A 20,443-nucleotide genomic window follows, 5' to 3' on the forward strand; every position below is an offset into this window, starting at 1 on the left:
AAGAAAACCTCCTCATTTGTTCTCTATTCTTAATGTATTTACAGATTTATTAAAAGAGATTACAACTCTTGATAAAATCAGAAATGATAAGATGCCTGCAAATGAACTGAGCTTCCAACTCTTGAAAGCTGGAATTCCACTGACCAATAAGACATTCCAGGAGATTCTGGGTCAAGCATCTGCTGATGGTGAGCCCTTTTTGAAAGAACGTTCTATGTTGAGCTTAATGAAGTCCTAGTTCTACTGTGAGCTTGGGATATCTGTTTTATGTATGCATAGTTTAGATAAACTAGGTCTTAGAAACATGAGAACATAAGCATACTGAGAACTAATTAAAATTAATACTTTTCTCTTGGAAATGTTATTTATTTATTTACTTACCTAGTGCATCCACACCCAGTGTGGAGCCCAACAGGGCGCTTGAACTCACCACTGTGAGATTAAGACATGAGCTGAGATTAAGAATCAGGTACTTAACCAACTGAGACACCCAGGCACCCCTTCTCCTAGAAATATTTTGAAGAGACACCCTCTGTTTATCTGGCATCATATTTGTAAAATGTATACATCAAACTTTAATTAAGACAAATAGTATAATTAGAATTTTTTTCTTGTTTTAAGGGAACAGATTCTTGGTAAAATTATTTTAAATTGATTAGTTTTTATCCAACTAATTTTCAGAAATTAACAAAACTTGCCCATCCCCCCATTTCCTGTCATGGTTATTTTACACTTTGCCGTTTTATAATCCTTATACTTTACCTTTTAGAAAATAGTGAAGTAAGTCTCAAACAAATTTTGGAGTCTTTGAACACAAATAAGCCAGTTCCTCAATTTGAAGGTGGGTCAATCAATATTTCATTTGTCATAGTTTCCTATTGCCTTTTGTCATTATTTAAACAGTGTTTTGAGGTATAAATGATATACAAAAGATGTATATTTTTATAATTAAAGTACACAGTTTGGTAAGTTTTGATATGTGCACGCATCTATAAAACTAGCATAGTGATCAAGATAATGAACATATCCCTCACCGCCAAAACTTCCTCATGTTCTTTTGTAATCTTCTCCTGCTGTTTCCTATCCTCTCCCCTCATCCTTAGGCAACCCCTGGTCTGCTTTTTGTCAATATAGATTCATTTGTATTTATCAGAATTTTATAAAATGGATATGTTCTTTTTTTGCTGGATGTTTTCATTCAGCATAATTATTTTGAGATTCATCCATGCAGCATGTATCAGGAAGTCATTCTTATTTATTACTGGATAACACTCCATTTTACTGATAGACCACAGTTTATCTACTTACCTGGTGATGCATATTAGGCTATTTCCAGTTTGGAGCTATTACAAATAAAACTGCTATGAACACTTGTGTACAAGTCATTGTATGAACATATGCTTTGATCTCTTTTGAGCAGTTACCAAAGCTTGACTGGCTCATATGGTAGGTGTATGTTTAACTTTTTAAGAAACTGCAAACTGGTTTCCAATGTGGCCACACTATTTTACATTTCTGCTAGCAGTGAATGAGAGTTCCAGTTCTTCTCAATCCTTGCAAGTACTTGGTATAGTCAGTCTTTTTAATTTTAATCATTCTAGTAAGTTGAATAGTATCTCACTCTGGTTTTAACTTGCATTTCCTTGACTATGATGCTGAACATCTTCTCATGTTCTTATTTGTCATCTGTATATCTTCTTTGTAAAGTGTCTGTTCAGATCTTTTGCCCATTTTTAAACTTGTTTTTGTATTTCTGTATATATTCTGGGTACATGTCCTTTATCAGATATATACTTAGGGAAATATTTTCTCTGAGTCTTATACTGAGCAAATTTTACTCTGAGTCTCTTCATTTTCTTAAGTGTCTTTAAAAGAGAATTAATTTTAATTTTGATAAAGTCTCATTAATCAGTTCCTTTTATGGATTGTGCTTTTGGTATCACACATATGAAATCTTTGCCTCACGCAAGCTTACAAAGGTTTTATTTTATGTTTTCTTCTAAAAGTTTTATGGGTTTTGGTTTTGCATCTTAGGTGTATGATCTGTTTTGAGTTAATCTTTATATATGGAATAAAGTACGGATCAAGTTTCTTTTTGTTTTGTTTTGTTTTGTTTTGCATATGGACATTCGTTTGTTTCAGCACAATTGTTGAAAAGATTATACTTTATATTTTCTATACTGAATTTTCTTTGTACTTTTGTAGAAAATCATGTTTGTTTGTTTGTTTGTTTGTTTCCTGGATTCTCTGTTCTGTTCCATTGATCTTTGTCAGTCTTTACACAGATACCACATTGTCTGATTACTATAGCTTTATAATAAACATTGAAAGCACTCAGGTAGTATTGTTCCTTCAACTTTGTTCTACTTAAAAAAAGTTATTTTGGCTATTCTGGGTCTTTTCCATTGCCATATGAATTTTAGAATCAGTTTGTAATTTCTACAGAAAAGTCTGCTGGAATTTATTGGAGACATTAAAGGCCCTCAAGAATTAAGATCTGTTGGAAAGTTTCTTATCCAACAATGTCTTATTGAATAGTACCACTCTTTTCTGCAATTCCTTTGTATCCCTGTACTTTGCCTCCTTTTAAATATTCTCCTACATAAACTAGTGATTATAACCCAAATGGTGACCTTGAATGTATGATGATTTGTTTAAACTCATCGATAAAGCAGATAGAGGCATAGCTCCAATCCTAAGGATCCCATTTAGAGGGGAAAATTCCTAGAGGTTTAGATAAGACCTGGGAAAAATGCGGAGTTCTTCAGCCTGAAAGAACCTCCAACGTTTTTGTTTTCTTCATAGGAAAACCCCTACATCTATTACCTGTAATCTTGAAACTCTTCAATTCATATTTCTTCTATAGATTTTGTGGCATTTGATTCTTGTACCTTTTAGGTTAAAAAATAAAGGCCATTTCCACTTTCAGGCACAGTATATTCCCGAAAACCTAATATACCTATACTTCTGGGGGGAATTCTAATAGTAGAGTAAAAGTTATGAGGAATAAGCAAAAAATGAAAGGAGCAGAAAAATATGTAAGTAAAAGAAAATTTAGGACTAATGTTTTTTATACTCTGAAATTTGGGCTGTATCATATACATAGAAATAAGCCCCAAATTCCCTCTCACTGGTATAAAATTAAACATTTCCCTAGGAGATGCTATTTTAACTTGAAAAAAAACCCTGATAGTTTTATTCAGTTAACTTTAAAAAACCCTCAGTCATCTTAATTTTTTTATATTAAGATAAAAATAACATCTCAGGGAAATATGCTTGGAATAAAGGAATATTTGGCTTATTAATTTGGAATCATAGAGATAATATTAATTGAGATGTATGACTTACAGAATCCACATGTGTTTTCAGATTTATCTACTGCCCTCCAGACTGTCAACTTGATGGACTCCAACAAAATTCAAATTAACAACTTGCAAGATGCTTTTGATGACCTCAATGTTTCTGTAAGGCCTGAAGAACACCAGATGTTAGAGAAAACGCTTGATGTTGATGGTACATATAATAACTATAAGTTGGCTTTCCAAATAAAGTGACAATAAATTTTCCATTCTCCTTCCCTGTCCTCCATTATTCACTCCCCAACAATTTTCTTTTTTTATTATCCTAATGGCAAAAATACTCTAATAGAGCAGGTCTATTGAGATCATACATTTATCTTGATGGAAAAGTCTTTGAATAAGATTAATAAGATTTTTAGAGCCCCATCAAGTATCCTGTGTTGATTCCATCAGAGTGTAATTTGTGCGTGTATTTTTAGCACCTACTGTGTAAATCAGGGAACATGAAGTAATTCTCTGTGAAGGTTGTGCTGACATAAAACTGCTTTTAGCCAGGAATAGACTAAGGGAAGACTTTCTGCCCTCGGCTTGAGATATTTGTGACATGAGATTGAATGTGAATCCTAAGAGCTTTCAGAGAAAACAATATATAATTTTCAAATTTTGCCAATTATTATGTTTTTTAAATTAATTTAAAATCAATTCCTAAAATTACTTTCTTTTTACAATATTAAATGGGTTTTAGCATTGTTTCATCAATCATATTGATTGGGGCCACTGCACAACATCTGTTGTCAACAGCACACTTTGGCGTTAGGCAGTGCGTGGCCTGTATGACTGTGCAAAGACCTGATCACAAGTACCTGTTATATGTAAGGTGTCATGTAATATGTAATGTAAGCAAATAAATATAAAGTATTCATATTTAGGAATCTTTTGGTCTAGTTGGTGAGGCAAGCTATAAACAACAAAAGAGTATTTAACAATATAGGAGATAAAAGCTCAGTGCATTTGCAATGTTACATGGCAGCGCTTGAATAATAACCAGGGAAACAGTGATGTGATATTGTGATTGGTAATAAGACAATAACAAGGTGATGGGTATTAAGGAGGGCCTGTGTTGTGATGAGCACTGAGTGTTGTACGTAACTAATGAGTCTTTGGACACTACGTCAAAAACTAATGATGTACTATACAGTGGCTAACTGAATATAATTTAAAAAAAAAGAAAGAAATATATATTTGGTCTTTGACTGCATTCCTGGCATAGAGCTCCTAAGACACTTGTAAATTCCTAAGTGATTTGAGCACTAGGGGCATCTTTTGTTCTAATAGGCAGTTCTGAGTGGGCATCTGGTTCCTAGATGGGGATGAAAAGATAAGCCATGATTAGAACCTTGGAATTTTTAGCATTCTCCAGAGAGGGGAAATGGGCTGGAAATGGAGTGAATCCTTGATTATGCCTATGTGAGGAAGCCTCCATAAAATCCCAGTTGTTCAGAGAGCTTCCAGGTTGATGAACACATCCACATACCAGGAACATGATTCACCTCAACTCACAGGGACAGAGCTTCTATGCTTGGGACCTTCCCAGATCTCCCACACCCTATGTATCTCTTCATCTGGCTGTTCTCAAGTATACTTATCATATCCTTTAATAAACTGGTAAACATTAAATGTTTCCCTGAGTTCTGTGAACTATTCTAGCAAATAATTGAATCCAAGGGGGAGAAAGTCATAGGAATCTTCAATTTGTAGCCAAGTCGGACATAAGTTGTGGGGAACCTGGGGACCTACTTGTGATTGGCTCCTGAAGTAGGAGGAAGGACAGTCTTATGGGACCGAGCCCTTAACTTGTGGGACTTGATGCCATCTCCAGGAAGATAGTGTCAGAATTGAGTTAGATTATAGGATGCTCAGCTGATGTTGCAGAGAATTGCTTGGTGGGGGAAAACACCCCCCCCCCCCAAAATCTGGTGCCAGAGTGTTGTGAGTATGGTAGTAGTTTGAGAGTAAAGAAGAAACACAGGAGAACTGAGTTTTTTTTCCTATACAAGTGATGACACTAAGTTGTATAAGAAGAGTTCAGAGGAGAGCAATTTCATTCATTCAGCAAAACTTTATTAAGTACCTATTGCTTGTTAGTCACTAAATATATAAAGGTAAAAGAGCTTACAGTCTGCTGAGATCACAAGCAATGAGAATACCAATTGTTAAATACCATGACAGAAGTAAACAGTATTATGGGAATGTATACAATAGGTACCTAACCTACACAGGGTTGGATAGGGTAGTTGGAAGAGGTTTCTTGGAGGAGATACTGTTGGAGTTGAGTTCTATATTTTTTTAAAGTTTTTAGAGATTTATTTATTTATTTGGGAGAGGGACAGCAAGCAAAGAGACAGAGAGCACCAGTGGAGGGAGACGCAGAGGGAGAGGAAGAAGCAGGCTCCCACTTCATCAAGATCAAAAGCTTTTGCACAGCAAAGGAAACAATTAACAAAACCAAAAGACAACTGACAGAATGGGAGAAAATACTGGCAAACAATATCAAATAAAGGGCTAGTATCCAAAATCTATAAAGAACTTATCAACTCAACAGCCAAAGAACAAATAATCCCATCAAGAAATGGGCAGAGGACATGAACAGACGTTTCTGCAAAGAAGACATCCATCCAGATGGCCAAAAGACACATGAAAAAGTGCTCCACATCACTCGGCATCAGGGAAATACAAATCAAAACCACAATGAGATACCACCTCACACCTGTCAGGATGACTAAAATTAACAAGTCAGGGAATGACGGATGCTGGCAAGGATACGGAGAAAGGGGAACCCTCCTGGGAATGCAACCTGGTGCAACCACTCTGGAAAACAGAATGGAGGTTCCTCAAAAAGTTGAAAATAGAGCTATCCTACGACCCAGCAATCGCACTACTGGGTATTTACCCTAAAGATACAAATGTAGTGATCCGAAGGGGCAAGTGCACCCAAATGTTTATAGGAGAAATGTCCACAATAGCCAAACTATGGAAAGAACCTAGATGTCCATCAACAGATAAATGGATAAAGAAAATGTGGTATACACACACACACACACACACACACACACACACACACACACACAGTGGAACACTATGCAGCCATCAAAAGAAATGAAATCTTGCCATTTGCGATGATGTGGATGGAACTAGAGGGTATTGTGCTTAGTGAAATAAGTCAATCAGAGAAAGACAATTATCATATGATCTCCCTGATATGAGGAAGTTGAGAGGCAATGTTGAGGGTTTGGGGGGTAGGAAAGGAATCAATGAAATAAGATGGGATCGGGAGGGAGACAAATCATAAGAGACTCTTAATCTCACAAAACAAACTGAGGGTTGCCTGGGGGAGGGGTGCAGGGAGAGGGTGGTTGGGTTATGGACATTGGGGAAGGTATGTGATATGGTGAGTGCTGTGAAGTGTAAACCTGGTGATTCACAGACCTGTACCCCTGGGCTAATAATGCATTATATGTTAATTAAAAATTAAAAATATATATTTTTTAAAAAGCAGGTTCCCAACTGAGCAGGGGGCCCCATGAGGGGGCTCAATTCCAGGACCCTGGGATTATGACCTGAGCTGAAAGCAGATGCTTAACTGACAGAGTCACCCAGGCACCTCTGGAATTGAGTTTTAAGATATGAGTAGGAGCTAGCCAAGAACTGGGAGTGCAGGGAAGGGGACTGGAAGGAGTTAAGAAGGAATGTTCAGTATATACAAAGTATAGAAGAACAAAGCTAGTGGAGAAATCAAGGAAGTCTTAAACAGTCCAGTAGGAGGTATACCAGTAGATTTCAGACAGATTACATCTGAACTATCTAGGGAATTTGTTAAAAACACAATTGCTTACATCTCCTGCTTCAGAATATCTGCATCATGGCCAAGGTATGTGTATGTACATGTGCATGTGTGTGTTTAACAAGCTTTACAGTTCATGTTGACATTTGATCATCAGTGTGGTGGTGCATAGTGGCAGGAGGAGTGGGAAAGTAAGAATTGAAGTGGCCATATATACTCAAGAGCGGATCCAGAAGGGTTTTGTTTTTATTTTTGTCTCTGGCAGCAGATTTTGAATTTTATCCTGAAGGCTCTGGAGGGTCACTGAAGATCTCAAAGTAGAAAAATGACATGACAAATTTTGCACTTTATAGTGGGCATTCTTTTTTTCTTTTTAAAAAGATTTTATTTATGTATTTGAGAGAGAGAGCGCACGCACAAGCAGGGGAGTAGCAGGCAGAGGGAGAAGTAGGCTCCCCGCTGAGCACGGAGCCTGATGTGGGGAATTGATCCCAGGACTCTGGGATCATGACCTGGGCCAAAGGCAGGCACTCAACCAACTGAGCCACCCAGGCACCCCTTAATGGGCATTCTGATAGCATTAAGAAAGAGCAGGGGAGGGCAAGATTGAAAGCAAAGAGACATTTTAGAAGGCGTGCAGTAATTCAGGTTAAAAATAATGTGTTGACCTCTCCTCCCCAATGTCCATAGCCTGCTCCCCCTCTCCCAGTCCCACCTCCCCCCAGCAACCCCCAGTTTGTTTTGTGAGATTAAGAGTCATTTATGGTTTGTCTCCCTCCCAATCCCATCTTGTTTCATTTATTCTTCTCCTATCCCCCTACACCCCCATGTTGCTTCTCCATGTCCTCATATCAGGGAGATCATATGATAGTTGTCTTTCTCCGATTGACTTATTTCACTAAGCATGATACGCTCTAGTTCCATCCACGTCGTCGCAAATGGCAAGATTTCATTTCTTTTGATGGCTGCATAGTATTCCATTGTGTATATATACCACAGGCGAACCATAAGAGACTATGGACTCTGAAAAACAACCTGAGGGTTTTGAAGGGTCAGGGGTGGGAGGTTGGGGCAACCTGAGGGTTTTGAAGGGTCAGGGGTGGGAGGTTGGGGGAACAGGTGGTGGGTAATGGGGAGGGCACGTTTTGCATGGAGCACTGGGTGTTGTGCAAAAAGAATGAATACTGTTACGCTGAAAAAATAAATAAAATGGGGAAAAAAATAATGTGTTGAAGTAAGGCACTGGCTCTAGGGATGGGAAGAAAGGAACAGATATGAGTTCTAGGAGGCAGAACTTCATCATTGTTTGGTTAAGTTAGGGAGAGAGAAAGGAGTTGAGGGTGACTAACAGATTTTTGGCTTGGGAGACATTCCCTAGTGATGCCTTTTAATAAGCTGGGGAATAAAGAAGGAGGATCAGGCTTTAGTGCAAGGATGAGTTCAGCTTAGGATATAATGTGTTTGATGAAGGGCATGATGGAGGGAAAATATTGAAATGAGAACAGATAAATCTAAACTCCTTCACAAGTTACAGAGGGTTTTTTTTTTAATAATCTAGTTCCTTTTATCTGATGTGTTTGGATTAACCTCTTCCCACAAACTTTCTTATACATTTTATAAGGTTTCCACTCAATAAAAAAATTGAGTAATTTTAAACTAAATCCAAAATTAAGAAACTACTTACAGTTCCCAGAACACATCACACTCACTTATATTTCTATACATTTTCCTCATGAATCTGTTACCTTCGGATATACTGCCATGTCAGTAAACATGTGACCTCCTTGAAGATTTCCTTAACTCATTCAGCTAGATACGAAAGCTTTTTTCTGACATTTCAATAATATGCCATCTTTACCATCACTGAGACCATTTTGCTGTATAACTGTTTGAGAAAAGTGATTATTTGGGGGAAATTTCCATGAGAGCTATGAGGGAAGGATACATTTTGAAAATCTGCAAATAAAGTAAAAATGAATGCTTAAAGTGTAAGTAAATTTAAAGCATTCTTTTGGGAGAACAGGTTAAATATATAGTTTCAATACAGTGTGAGGTAGGTGGAAAGATCAAACAAATAGTTGGCTTTCCACTTCTTACTTTGACCTTAATCATATTATCTCACTTATTTTTCAGGTTCTTCCAGCTAATGGGAAAAATTTAGGTGTTTGTGTATTTCTGAATACACAATATATGCATCTTTGCTTTAAAAAACTTAGTAGGAACTGCGTTTACTGGATAGGTGGTCATTTATAAAGTTTGCCACCTAGATGAAACTTTAAGTTTCCTTTTTTTTCAATTGTTTAGAAAGTATTATTAGATATTGTTAGATATTTATTATCTTCCATTAAAACTGATTTCTCAGAAATACTCAGATATTCTTTTAATCAATTAATATGTGATAATTCCTTGCAGATATATAAAACCCAGAATAACAGTTTAAACTGAGATTTAGGAGGGGTTTGGTTTATAATAAATTAGATTTTGTCTTAAGAAGAAGATGTAGGTTAATCCAATTATTGCTTGTTTTAATTTTGCCTCATCTTAATTTTTCATTCTTTTATTTGAATTTTATGTTTCATTATTTTGTGTTTGTCTCTTCTGTCTTCAATAAAGCAGTAAATCAGTAAAGAAAATTGTGAAAATAAGAGAATGCCATAAAAATTATTTGTAATAATATTAGTCAATACTTTTATGTATTGAATGCATCCAGTTATTCCTAGTTCTTGTTTCTGTACACCCATTGTGCAAACTGACAGCAGACACTTCAAACTAGGTTCATCCTCAGCATCCGTGAAAAATAGTATTCATTAGAAAATGATGTAAACACAACTGTCAAAACCACAGAAAGTTGTTCTCTCTCTTTTCTTACAACTTTTTAAGATATGAAGGTAAAAGAAAATGCAATTAGAATAATCCACTGAGAGTTTTATTTGCCACCTGCCATTCTCTGCTTGCTGATAGCAGGGAGTTTTTAACTTGCAGATTTTCCTTGATAGACTGGAATTAGGACAGATTCCCTCTAAAGTGAGTGCTCCAGCTGCCACATGGGGATAAAGATAGAACCAATTAAGTCAAAGTTTGGCAATATGGAAGTAATAAATGCATTTGATCCCAAAGATTAGGGACCCAAAGTTCCCAAAGATTTGTTATTTGCATAGAAATAAAAGAATTAACTTATTTGTGTTTTAAATCCCCCCCACCCCACCGCCCCAAAGGATATATTGTGTTGGAGGGGCTTGTGGATGTAGAGCTGATGAAGTGTAGTAGACAGTGATCTGGCCTAGAAACAGAAACTTGATAATTCAGGAATAGTTCATATAGTGTAACAAGAAGAGGGCCAAGGGTAAAGCACGGGGGCATGCTAACATTTAAGTAATGGTGGAGAAAGAATAGTTTATAAAGGACATTAAGAAGCAGCTAGAATGGTGGGAGGGAAACCAAAAAAAAGCAGAGTGAAAAAAGAGTTTGAAGGAGGAAAGTATTAAATAAGACCAAAAAGGTAAGAAGTGTTCATTAGTTTGGCAATAAATAGTTAACAGATGAACATGGTAAAAGCAGTTTCTGAGGAGGTGGAAGCCAGATTAGAGCAGTTTTCTTTCCAGAAAACAGATTGTGAAGGAAAAGAAAAGGAAAGAGTATCATTTAGCAGGGTATCATAGAAGCGCAAGGGAAGGCTTTTTAGAAAACTAGACTTACAAGCTGGTTTTGACATGAATAGGAGTTCTATACGTAGAGTGTACGTTGCATTCTGGACAAAAGTTTGCATATCTAGAAAATCATAAGAAGCTTGAAGGGGTCAGTCAGTGAACCAACCTAGCTCACAGTGAGAGTGCTTTATGTTTTTTGAATTTATTGATTTTTCTTTGTTCTGTTTTTGTCTACAGAAAAGGGAGAGGTTTCCCTAAAGACTGCCCTTTTGGCACTGAAGAGCAATAAGCGTTTGCAAGATTTTAGAGGTGAGAATAATTAAGAAGTTTTATACACATTATGAATATAGGAAATTGTTAGCTAGTTGTTGAAAAGTGAGGGACCACTTACATAAAAGTATAATTTTGTGTATAATACAAAATTAAATGAATGTTGTATATTTAGTATTTTAAGAGTTCAGATGAAGGTGAGCTTCCTATGTTCATGAAAGTCTAGTTTGTAACATTGTAAGTTTGTAGTTGAAGCAAATAATATGTCTTCTAACAAGAATGCCAAAATACATGACCCTAAAATGTTTTAATTAATAAATTTAATTTTTTATATTAATGCTTTCACACAGATCATAAATTTAAAAATATTTAAAGGTACATAGTGAAACTTTCCCTCATACCTGATCTCTCTATTCAGTTACTATTCCTTTTTCCTAGTAACTAACTAATAAGTAACTGGTTTCTTATGTAGGTAGTATTTAGAGCATTCAAGAAAAAACAAACAAAAAAAATAAAAAATATATATATATAAATATCCCTTCACATACTTTTTACATAATAGAAGCATAATGTGTACATTGTTCTGTATACTTGATTTTTAAAAAATGTAACAGTATATTTTTTATATTTGTTCATATTGGAATATAAAGAGCTTTCTCATTCTTTTTTGTAGTTGCATAGAGAATATATGGATTCTCATCCTGATGGAAATATATATGACTTACTGGGATCAGTGATCCATCCAACTTGAATCTTGGTCTTTTTGATTGTGGCACCAAGAAATGTTTTGTGGCATCACGTAATGGATGTCCTCTGTGAAATATCTAACTTTTAAGCATAATTTTGGAAAGCTCTGACTCACTTTAAAAATGAGTTAATAGCCTCATGTTTTATGAACTCACCAAAATTCTTCTCCAACTCTTATTTTTAGTATAAAAAATATCTTGGGGAAAAGTGTGCCTAGTTTTTTTCATATTCTCTACAGACATATTTAGTTTTGTTTGGTTTCAAATAATATCATAATGGTTGGCAACAATAATACATTTGTATAATGTTGATGTTTTACCAAGTTCTTTTACATAATTTATTTCTTATCAACTATTCTTCATGACTCTACTGTTAAGTAGGAGTATTATAATAAAGAATGAGAAAAGTGAAGTTTGAAGAAATTGTACCTTACCTAGAACCTCACAGCAAGACTTCACGTGCAGATATGTTTTTGTCTGTATTGTAGCTTAATGGTTTAGCATAATATTAATTTTATACTATAACTTACAAGTTAATAGCATCATGATCACCACACATATAACTGAACAAAAAAAATGTGCATGAGATAGTCCATGAGAATCTTAAAATCTAGAGGAAGAGATAGGCCATTTACATAAAAAATAACTAATGTGCTATAGGATCAAATTAGTGATACATATTTATTATTTTAAGAGTTCAGGTGAAGATTAGATTCCTATGAAAAGAATTGATGAGGGTGTATAAGAAAGGGTAACATCTAGGTAGGTAGAGGCAAAGCAAGAAAACCCTGAGACCTAGACATTAGAAGGGAAGAAAAGAATGGAGACATATGTAGGATTTGAAAGATGAGGAATGAGAGATAGTTGATAGGTCTACACTGAAGGGAGTATTAAAAGTTACCTCAAAACAGGTCTCAATATATGCTTTGGGCAAGAGAGTGTCAGGTGCTAAGCTGTCTCTCAAGATTGATTAACAGTGTATTAGATTACAGAACCACTAGGAGCAGGAAGACCATTAATTCAATCCATTCATTCAACAAACAAGTGGCACTGTGCTGGTAAGAAAGAGAGGTATATACTGGTCTCTGACCCTGGAGAACTCATTGAAGAATGACAGATGAACAAATAAATAACTACAAATTGTGCTAAGTGTTAAGGAGAAATTGTGCAAGAAGGAGGTAGAGCATTAAGGTGCAGTGGTTTGATTTAGATAGGATGGCCAGGTACGCATGTCCTGAGATGTGATAGGATGAGAAGGAAGCATCTACTGGAAGAACTGGGAAAAGAGTCTTCCAGACAGAAGGAAGAAGGCATGAATGGTTCTAGGGTAGGAAATAATACATATGTCATTACCTATATTAGGCCACTACTAAAGTATTTGTTATTAAAGAAAGAGGAAACTGACATATGGGGAGAAGGATAAAAATCTCTCTTACATTAACATTTTGCCAATTATTTAAACAATAATCATTCTGTTAGCAGCTTTATTAGCTATTCCCATGTATACCAAGGTTCTGAGGTCTAAGTAAAAGAGAGTCAGTATAAGACAAATTAAGTTTAATAAAGGAATGGGAAAAAGGCAGATTGAGGTGACAGTGACTGGCGAGCAGCAGAGAGATCACTGGACACACACAGAAAGGGTGTAGGAAACATGAGAAGCAGAAATAGATGAGCAAGAAGGAGACAGATATCAAGATTTAATTTCTCCTATGAGTTTGCTTTATATAATGGATCTATTTTACATGTATGAAGTGAGAGTTGGATACATATGTACCTCAAGAGAGTATTTAAGGTGAGTACTATACCATCTTTTAAAAAATGCTAGGTACCTATATGAATTTTTTGAATTATGATTTAAGCTAATTATTTAGAATTTGTATCTAAACTGAAAATACTTTCTCCTGATAGAGGTTAAGGAACTTGCAAATGCCTTAAACAAAGTCACCAATGAAAAAGTTGATGCTGATGAAGTAAAATCTATACTGAAAGGCCTGGGGATTTATTGCCCAAAGGAAGAATTACAGGAGGTACTTACATCTATTCCTCTTGATAGTAAGTATTCCTTTTCTGAGTCATTTATTGCATATCAAACTTGTGTTTACTTTCACTCATAAATCCACAGAGCTGACTGATTAGAAATAAAATGTAATGAGTTCAGTAACATTAGATTTTCCCTATTGGGCTGGATGAGAGTTTGTTTTGGATTATTCTCATATTGAATTATCCTAGGGAAGTATAATCTTCTACTCTTCTTTCCCTTTCTTTGTCTCCTGAGGTTTGAACCATACATTCTTATTGGACAGGGGCTGTGAAGCTCTCTCAAGCCCATGAAGCACGAGGGCCAAACTTTAATGTGGTGATAACAACTACCAGTTTGGTTTCCCCACAGTCCTCAAATTGCGACACTGGTATTTTTGAAATCCTGCCAGTGGGATGATTAGTGCAAAGTCTTACAGTATTCTTTTTCCTTAAGTTCCAAGTATATGACTAACAAAAGGCAAAAGACTGAACACTTCCTTTATTAATATATCTTTGCTTACAAGTATACATAGTCTTCTTTAGGTATGGTTGAGTTTGGTACTTCTAATGAATATCTTCTTGTCTTCCCTCAAAACATAAATGGTGGGACACCTGGGTGGGTGGGGATCTGTCCTGGGATTGAGCTCCACATCAGGCTCCTTGCTCAGCAGGGAGCCTGCTTCTCCCTCTCTCCTCTCCCTTCTCTTGATTTCTCCCTTTCTGTATCTCTCAAATAAATTTAAAAACTTCTAAAAAATCAGAAAAACATAAATGGTTATAGTAGGACTCGTAAATGGTCCCAATTGGAAATATGTGTAAAATCCATAAAATGCTCATTGGCTCTTCAACAAAAAAGACCACAGGAGTTATCATAATCATATTCCTTTTCATAGTTAATGTGAGATGTGTTTAGCAGGATCAGAGTTAGAAAACAGGACTAACTTGGTCTGAACATTTAGTAAACATGCATGTCTTGTGACTCATTCTTTTGTATCTTTGGATCTTTCATTTCTTTATGTTTCATTTTCAGATGAAGGGAAAGTGGACTTAAAAGATTGTCTGACCCAGTTAAAGAAAATGCCATATTTTACAAAAGTTTCAAGTAAGTGAGAATTTTTTAACAATAAAAATTTTGAGTAGAATTCTTCAGTTTTGATTTTGTGCATTTGTCTACTTTTCTAATGCTAAATCACATCATGTGTATAACAAATGTACTTGGATGATGAATCAATAAGGGATCATTGGCTGACCTTTTCTTGAACTTGTAGTATTTTTTCCATCACTCAAAAAGGATAAATATACGAAGTCCATCTGGATTTTGTATCCAAGTTTGTGATCAAGATGGCTGCCATGAGTTGCCAGTGTCTTGGACATTCTGAAATCCTATGGGAATAAAATTGATTTTGTCTTCTAATTCGAAAAGATACATGCACTCCTATGTTGGTTGAAGCATAATTTATAATAGCCAAGACATAGAAGCAAATTAAGTGTTAACAGATGAATGAATAAGGAAAATGTGGTATGTTTATACAATGAAATATTATACAGCTATAAAAAGGATGAGATCATGTCATTTGAGACAACATAGATGGACCTAGAGGGTATTATGCTAAGTGAAATAAGTCAGACAGAAAAAGACCAATACCATATAATTCCACTCATAAGTAAAATCTAAAAAAAAGTCAGATGGGTGCCTGGCTGGCTCAGTGTGTAGAACATGTGACTTTTCATCTTGGGGTTGTAAGTTTGAACCCCACATTGGGTGTAGAGATTACTTGAAAATAAAAATATAAATAAATAAAGCCAAATAAATACCCAATAAACAAAAAACAGAATCAAACATATAAATACACAGATCATATTGATGATTGCCCAAAGGAAGGAGGTTTGAGGGTTGGGCAAAGTGGGTGAAGGAGTGAGGGAGATAGAGCCCTCAAGTTATGGAATGAATAAGTCACAGGAATAAATAGCACAGCATACGGAATGCAATGATACTGTAACAGTGATATAATGGGACAGATTGTAGCTACACTTCTGGTAAACATAGCATAATGGGTAAACTTTCAAATCATTAATTTGTACACTGGAACTAATGTAACATTGTGTGTCAAGTATACTAAATTTTTTATTCCATTTTATTTATTTTTTCAGCGTAACAGTATTCATTCTTTTTGCACAACACCCAGTGCTCCATGCAAAACGTGCCCTCACCATTACCCACCACCTGTTCCCCCAACCTCCCACCCCTGACCCTTCAAAACCCTCAGGTTGTTTTTCAGAGTCCATAGTCTCTTATGGTTCGCCTCCCCTTCCAAATTTTTTTTTTAATAAACATATAATGTATTTTTATCCCCAGGGGTACAGGTCTGTGAATCGCCAGGTGTGACTAAATTTTTTTAAATCAGTATTTCCTTTTCTTTTTTATCCTATTATCATTTTATTAAAATGGGATTTTTGTCATGAGAAGATTAGCTACTAAAACAAATACAGGAACATGTTTGAAACATCTAAGCTTCCTCCATATTATGTAATAGGTATTCTTCCCATTACTCTACTACCTAGCCATGAAACATCGAATATAATCTGGCTTTAATATGTTCAGTTAACTGACTTCTCCAACAGTGAGATATCTGTGATGTCTGTGGAACTTCTGGCTCTCCTTGAAGTTTAGGCTAAATGAGCCTTAGTTAGTAAATTCACAACAGTTTTGGATCCCCTGGGTCTCCTTGGAGCAGCCCATATTCTTGAGATTGAAATTGCTTACTTTCCTCTAAATTTTAGTTTCCAAAATTAAAACTGAACTAAACTCAAAAGATCTAATTTAGATAGCTACAAGGGATGAAAGTATTCACCAGAGCCAAGATATTTAGGGAAATAGCCATAATGGTGTTTCCTCAAGTGACAAAATATTTTGTCCTTTATCTTTGATTTTCTAAATGGGGCCTATAAAACTTTCCCAGATACGTGGCTTATAAGCAACTCTCTCACAGGGTTAATGTTTATGTTGGGATAGGGTTTATGATAATATAATATTCAAAATTTCTTCTTAATTGAACAATTCATACATGGTACTTTCAGAAATGAACGTTATCTTTCTTTGGTATTGATATAGCAGTGCCAGTCTTTTCATTATTTGGGGGACATATTTGTGTTTATGTGTTGGATGCATCTAAGTATCCATTGAATGAAAAAAATTAAGAACAGTCGCATCAAACTATGGATGGTTATCTAATTTTTGGCAAGATAATTACTTGTGTGGTTAGTTATCATAGCTTTAATGGAATTCCCAGCCTCAGATATGCCAGAGGTGAGTATAAGCAGATATCCTAAGATTTCTTTTTATGTAATCACTCTTCAGTCTCAGAATTAATATTTGTAATGATTTGTTTGGCCTAGTGGCTAAACATTTTGCCTTTGAAATCAGACTTCACACTTGGCTTCCCATTTAGTAACTGTGGATGCTTAGGCAGACTAACCTTGCTAAAGGTTTCCTTATCTGTTAAATAAGGAATTTTTGTGGTATTAAATGAAATGGTGTATATAGAGCACTTAGATGCTCAGACAGAATACTTAATAAGTGATAGAAGTAGCAGTAATACTACTACTAGAAGTTGTTGTTGTTGTTAATATCCAGGACCCAGCACTGATATTTGAGTATTTTTTTTAACTTCATACATTGTATATTTTTTTGAATATAGAAAAAGAAGGCCCCCTGAAAACTCTGGCTGCCATTAGGAAAAATATGGTCACTCCTGAAGACCTAGGCTCCATTATGAAAAATATAGGAGTTCCATTACCTGAAGATGTGCTTGAAAGATTACTACAGAATATGACTCTCACAGGTGAGTCATGTTTCTAGATATCCTTTATCTTAGTTGACATGCATCTGTTTGAAGTTTTCAAGAATCCATAAGGGGTTTATCTGCTTCATGGATTATCCAAGGCTCTTTCAACCTACTACCCTGTTGGGTTCTACTTATATTCAGTAGCATCACACAAAGGAGGATCTATAGAGGATGAGTTTATGTATCTGAATGATATGCACCAGTTTGTCTTCCGTATTGAATATATATGTCTGTATTTCAAGGCCAAATATATAAACTGTTTTTTCAGTACAGCAATTATGCTATAGTTGCCAGTCTTTGATCATATTCCCTGTTCCCTGACACATTTTTTTTTCTTTCAGAGGATGGGAAAGTGAATTTAGAAGAGTTTATGAGCAATTTAACCAATTCAGGATTTTCACCTCTACCTGAAAGTAAGAATTTTCAGTTGAATAGAGATAGATAAGATGTGGGTTATGGATCTCTTGGGAAAACCCCAGCTAGGATTTTGAGATGGCCTTAAAATTATTTAACACTGGCTTAATTTTCTAATGTCTTTATTCTATCCGTGTCAAATGTATAGCACAACTAAAAGAGAACATGCCCTTTGGAGAGTACTAGTTACCTCTTCTGTCTCATCTGAGACCACGGTCTTGACTGCAGTTATCTTCTCACTAAGGGCCTTATGAAGAAAAAAATAGCATTAGTTAAAATGACTAAAACAGTACTTGGAATTAGGCTGCTTAAAGTATAATCATATGAGACATATTAACATGATAACGATAGGTTGCCCTTTCTTGCCCCTCTGGTGCTGAAAAGGAAGGAACAATTTATATTTTGCACATTAAGTGAGAAGAATATTTCTTTTTTGTGTGCAAAGAATATTTTTTGACACTAAGCTAAAATTGCACCCATGGTCAAATCACTTCATACTGCCCATTTTTAAGCTCCCTCTATGGTTGCAGAAGCCCAAGGTTTACTTCTTCACCCATGGCCACCTACTTTTGGTTGGGCACACACGTGTATCTTTGACAAGCCAAAAATAATTATGAAGGGATGTTTCATAGAAATGACTTTTTTGAGGCAACTTCCTAATAATATATGTCAACTGTTTTTGAGAACTGGTGTTAAAAACAGCCATACCAAGTGTCATTGTGTTTCCTGATGACATTGCCCATTATATTATTTAGTGATGAATATGAAAAATGTCTTGAAATTTAGTATCAGAAAAAAACTGTATCTCTCCCAAAGACCAGTGTGCTTCTTTGTGTAGACAATAACCCAAGTTCCCCTTTATGCCTTAACTTCTAGAAAGTTCAGATCTAAACTTACTATTTAATCATTAGAGCTTTGTTGGCTTCATTTGTTATTTACTACCTTTTTCTTAGGTAGTAATTCTCCTTTGAATTTTTATTTCTATTTCTATTTTATATTTCTATTTTAAACATTTTAATATATTCTTTTTAAAATATATTAACTTTCATTGAATAATTCCTCGAACTATTTTGGGATGTCATTGGGTATACAGTATGAAGCAATGTAACAAAAACAGCTATCCTTGAATGCTGGCCCATGGGATATTAATGAATATGCCATAACAGAGTCCTATGACTAAATTTGGAGAACACTGGAGTAGAAAACAAACTTAAACAAATTTCTGTGCCACTAGAATATTAGAGACGTTATATGTTTAAGAGTTTGATAGAGTGGGCGCCTGGGTGGCTCAGTGGGTTAAGCTGCTGCCTTCGGCTCAGGTCATAATCTCAGGGTCCTGGGATCGAGTCCCGCATCGGGCTCTCTGCTTAGCAGGGAGCCTGCTTCCCCTCTCTCTCTCTCTGCCTGCCTCTCTATCTACTTGTGATCTCTCTCTGTCAAATAAATAAATAAAAATCTTTAAAAAAAAGAGTATGATAGAGTTAATAAATAGCAGACCCTGAATCTGCCAGATCACAGAACTCTTTTGTTGTTATTTTGATAATTTTAGAAATGATACCCTAAAATCCAGCAATTACACTAATAGGCATTTATGCAAAGGATACAAAAGTACTGATTTGAAGGGGCACATGCACCCCAATGTTCATAGCAACATTATCAACAATAGCCAAACTATAAAAAAGAGCCCAAATATCTGTTGGCTGACGAAAGGATAAAGAAGATATGGGAGATATATATAATGGAATATTACTTGGCCATCAAAAAGGATGAAATCTTGTCATTTGCAATGACATGGATGGAGATAGAATGTATTATGTTAAGCAAAATAAGTCAGAGAAAAACTAACACTATATGATTTCACTTATATTTGGAATTTAAGAAACAAAATAGGGCACTGGGATGGCTCAGTGGGTTGGGCGTCTGCCTTTGCCTCAGGTCATGATCCTGGAGTCCTGGAATTGAGCCCCACATTCCCCTCTTATATTCCTTAGACTGGCAGTTTATGTTCTCCCCTTCCTTTTTTTTTTTTTTTTTTTTTTTTCCAATCCTTACTGGGCTTCATCAACTTTGTTGATTTTCTCAAAGAACCAGTTTTTGGCTTTGATAATTTTCTCTATATTTTGTCTGCCTTATATTTTTCTGACTTCTTTTATCCTTGTTACTTCTTTCTTTTTACTGACTTTGGATCTACTTTACTTTTTTCCTAGTTTCTTAAGGTTAAACCTATGATGACTGATTTCAGCTGTCTTTCATTTTCTAATATAAGCATGAAGACCCATACCCTTCTTACTAAACCCCTCCTTGGCTGCATTCAATGAATGTTGAAATGCTTTGTTTTCATTATGATTCAGTTTGAGATATG

The 20,443-nt window shown here is 35.5% G+C and overlaps 2 protein-coding genes across 2 annotated transcripts in view; one reads left to right on the top strand and one right to left on the bottom strand.

The window, feature by feature from the left end:
- LOC123929308 (40S ribosomal protein S24-like) overlaps positions 1 to 20,443 on the bottom strand; it is a 576,828-nt gene that overhangs the window by 25,784 nt on the left and 530,601 nt on the right. The gene's annotated exons all lie outside the window — the stretch shown is intronic.
- LOC123930068 overlaps positions 1 to 20,443 on the top strand; it is a 199,650-nt gene that overhangs the window by 10,026 nt on the left and 169,181 nt on the right. Inside the window, exons 4-11 of the mRNA XM_045986277.1 lie at positions 45 to 188; positions 770 to 841; positions 3,370 to 3,513; positions 11,025 to 11,096; positions 13,712 to 13,855; positions 14,853 to 14,924; positions 17,521 to 17,664; positions 18,009 to 18,080. Coding sequence (XP_045842233.1) covers positions 45 to 188; positions 770 to 841; positions 3,370 to 3,513; positions 11,025 to 11,096; positions 13,712 to 13,855; positions 14,853 to 14,924; positions 17,521 to 17,664; positions 18,009 to 18,080 — 864 coding nt within the window. The remainder of the gene's footprint in view (positions 1 to 44; positions 189 to 769; positions 842 to 3,369; positions 3,514 to 11,024; positions 11,097 to 13,711; positions 13,856 to 14,852; positions 14,925 to 17,520; positions 17,665 to 18,008; positions 18,081 to 20,443) is intronic.

Source organism: Meles meles, chromosome 18, assembly GCF_922984935.1.
Source record: "Meles meles chromosome 18, mMelMel3.1 paternal haplotype, whole genome shotgun sequence".
In the NCBI taxonomy this organism is placed as follows: domain Eukaryota; kingdom Metazoa; phylum Chordata; class Mammalia; order Carnivora; family Mustelidae; genus Meles; species Meles meles.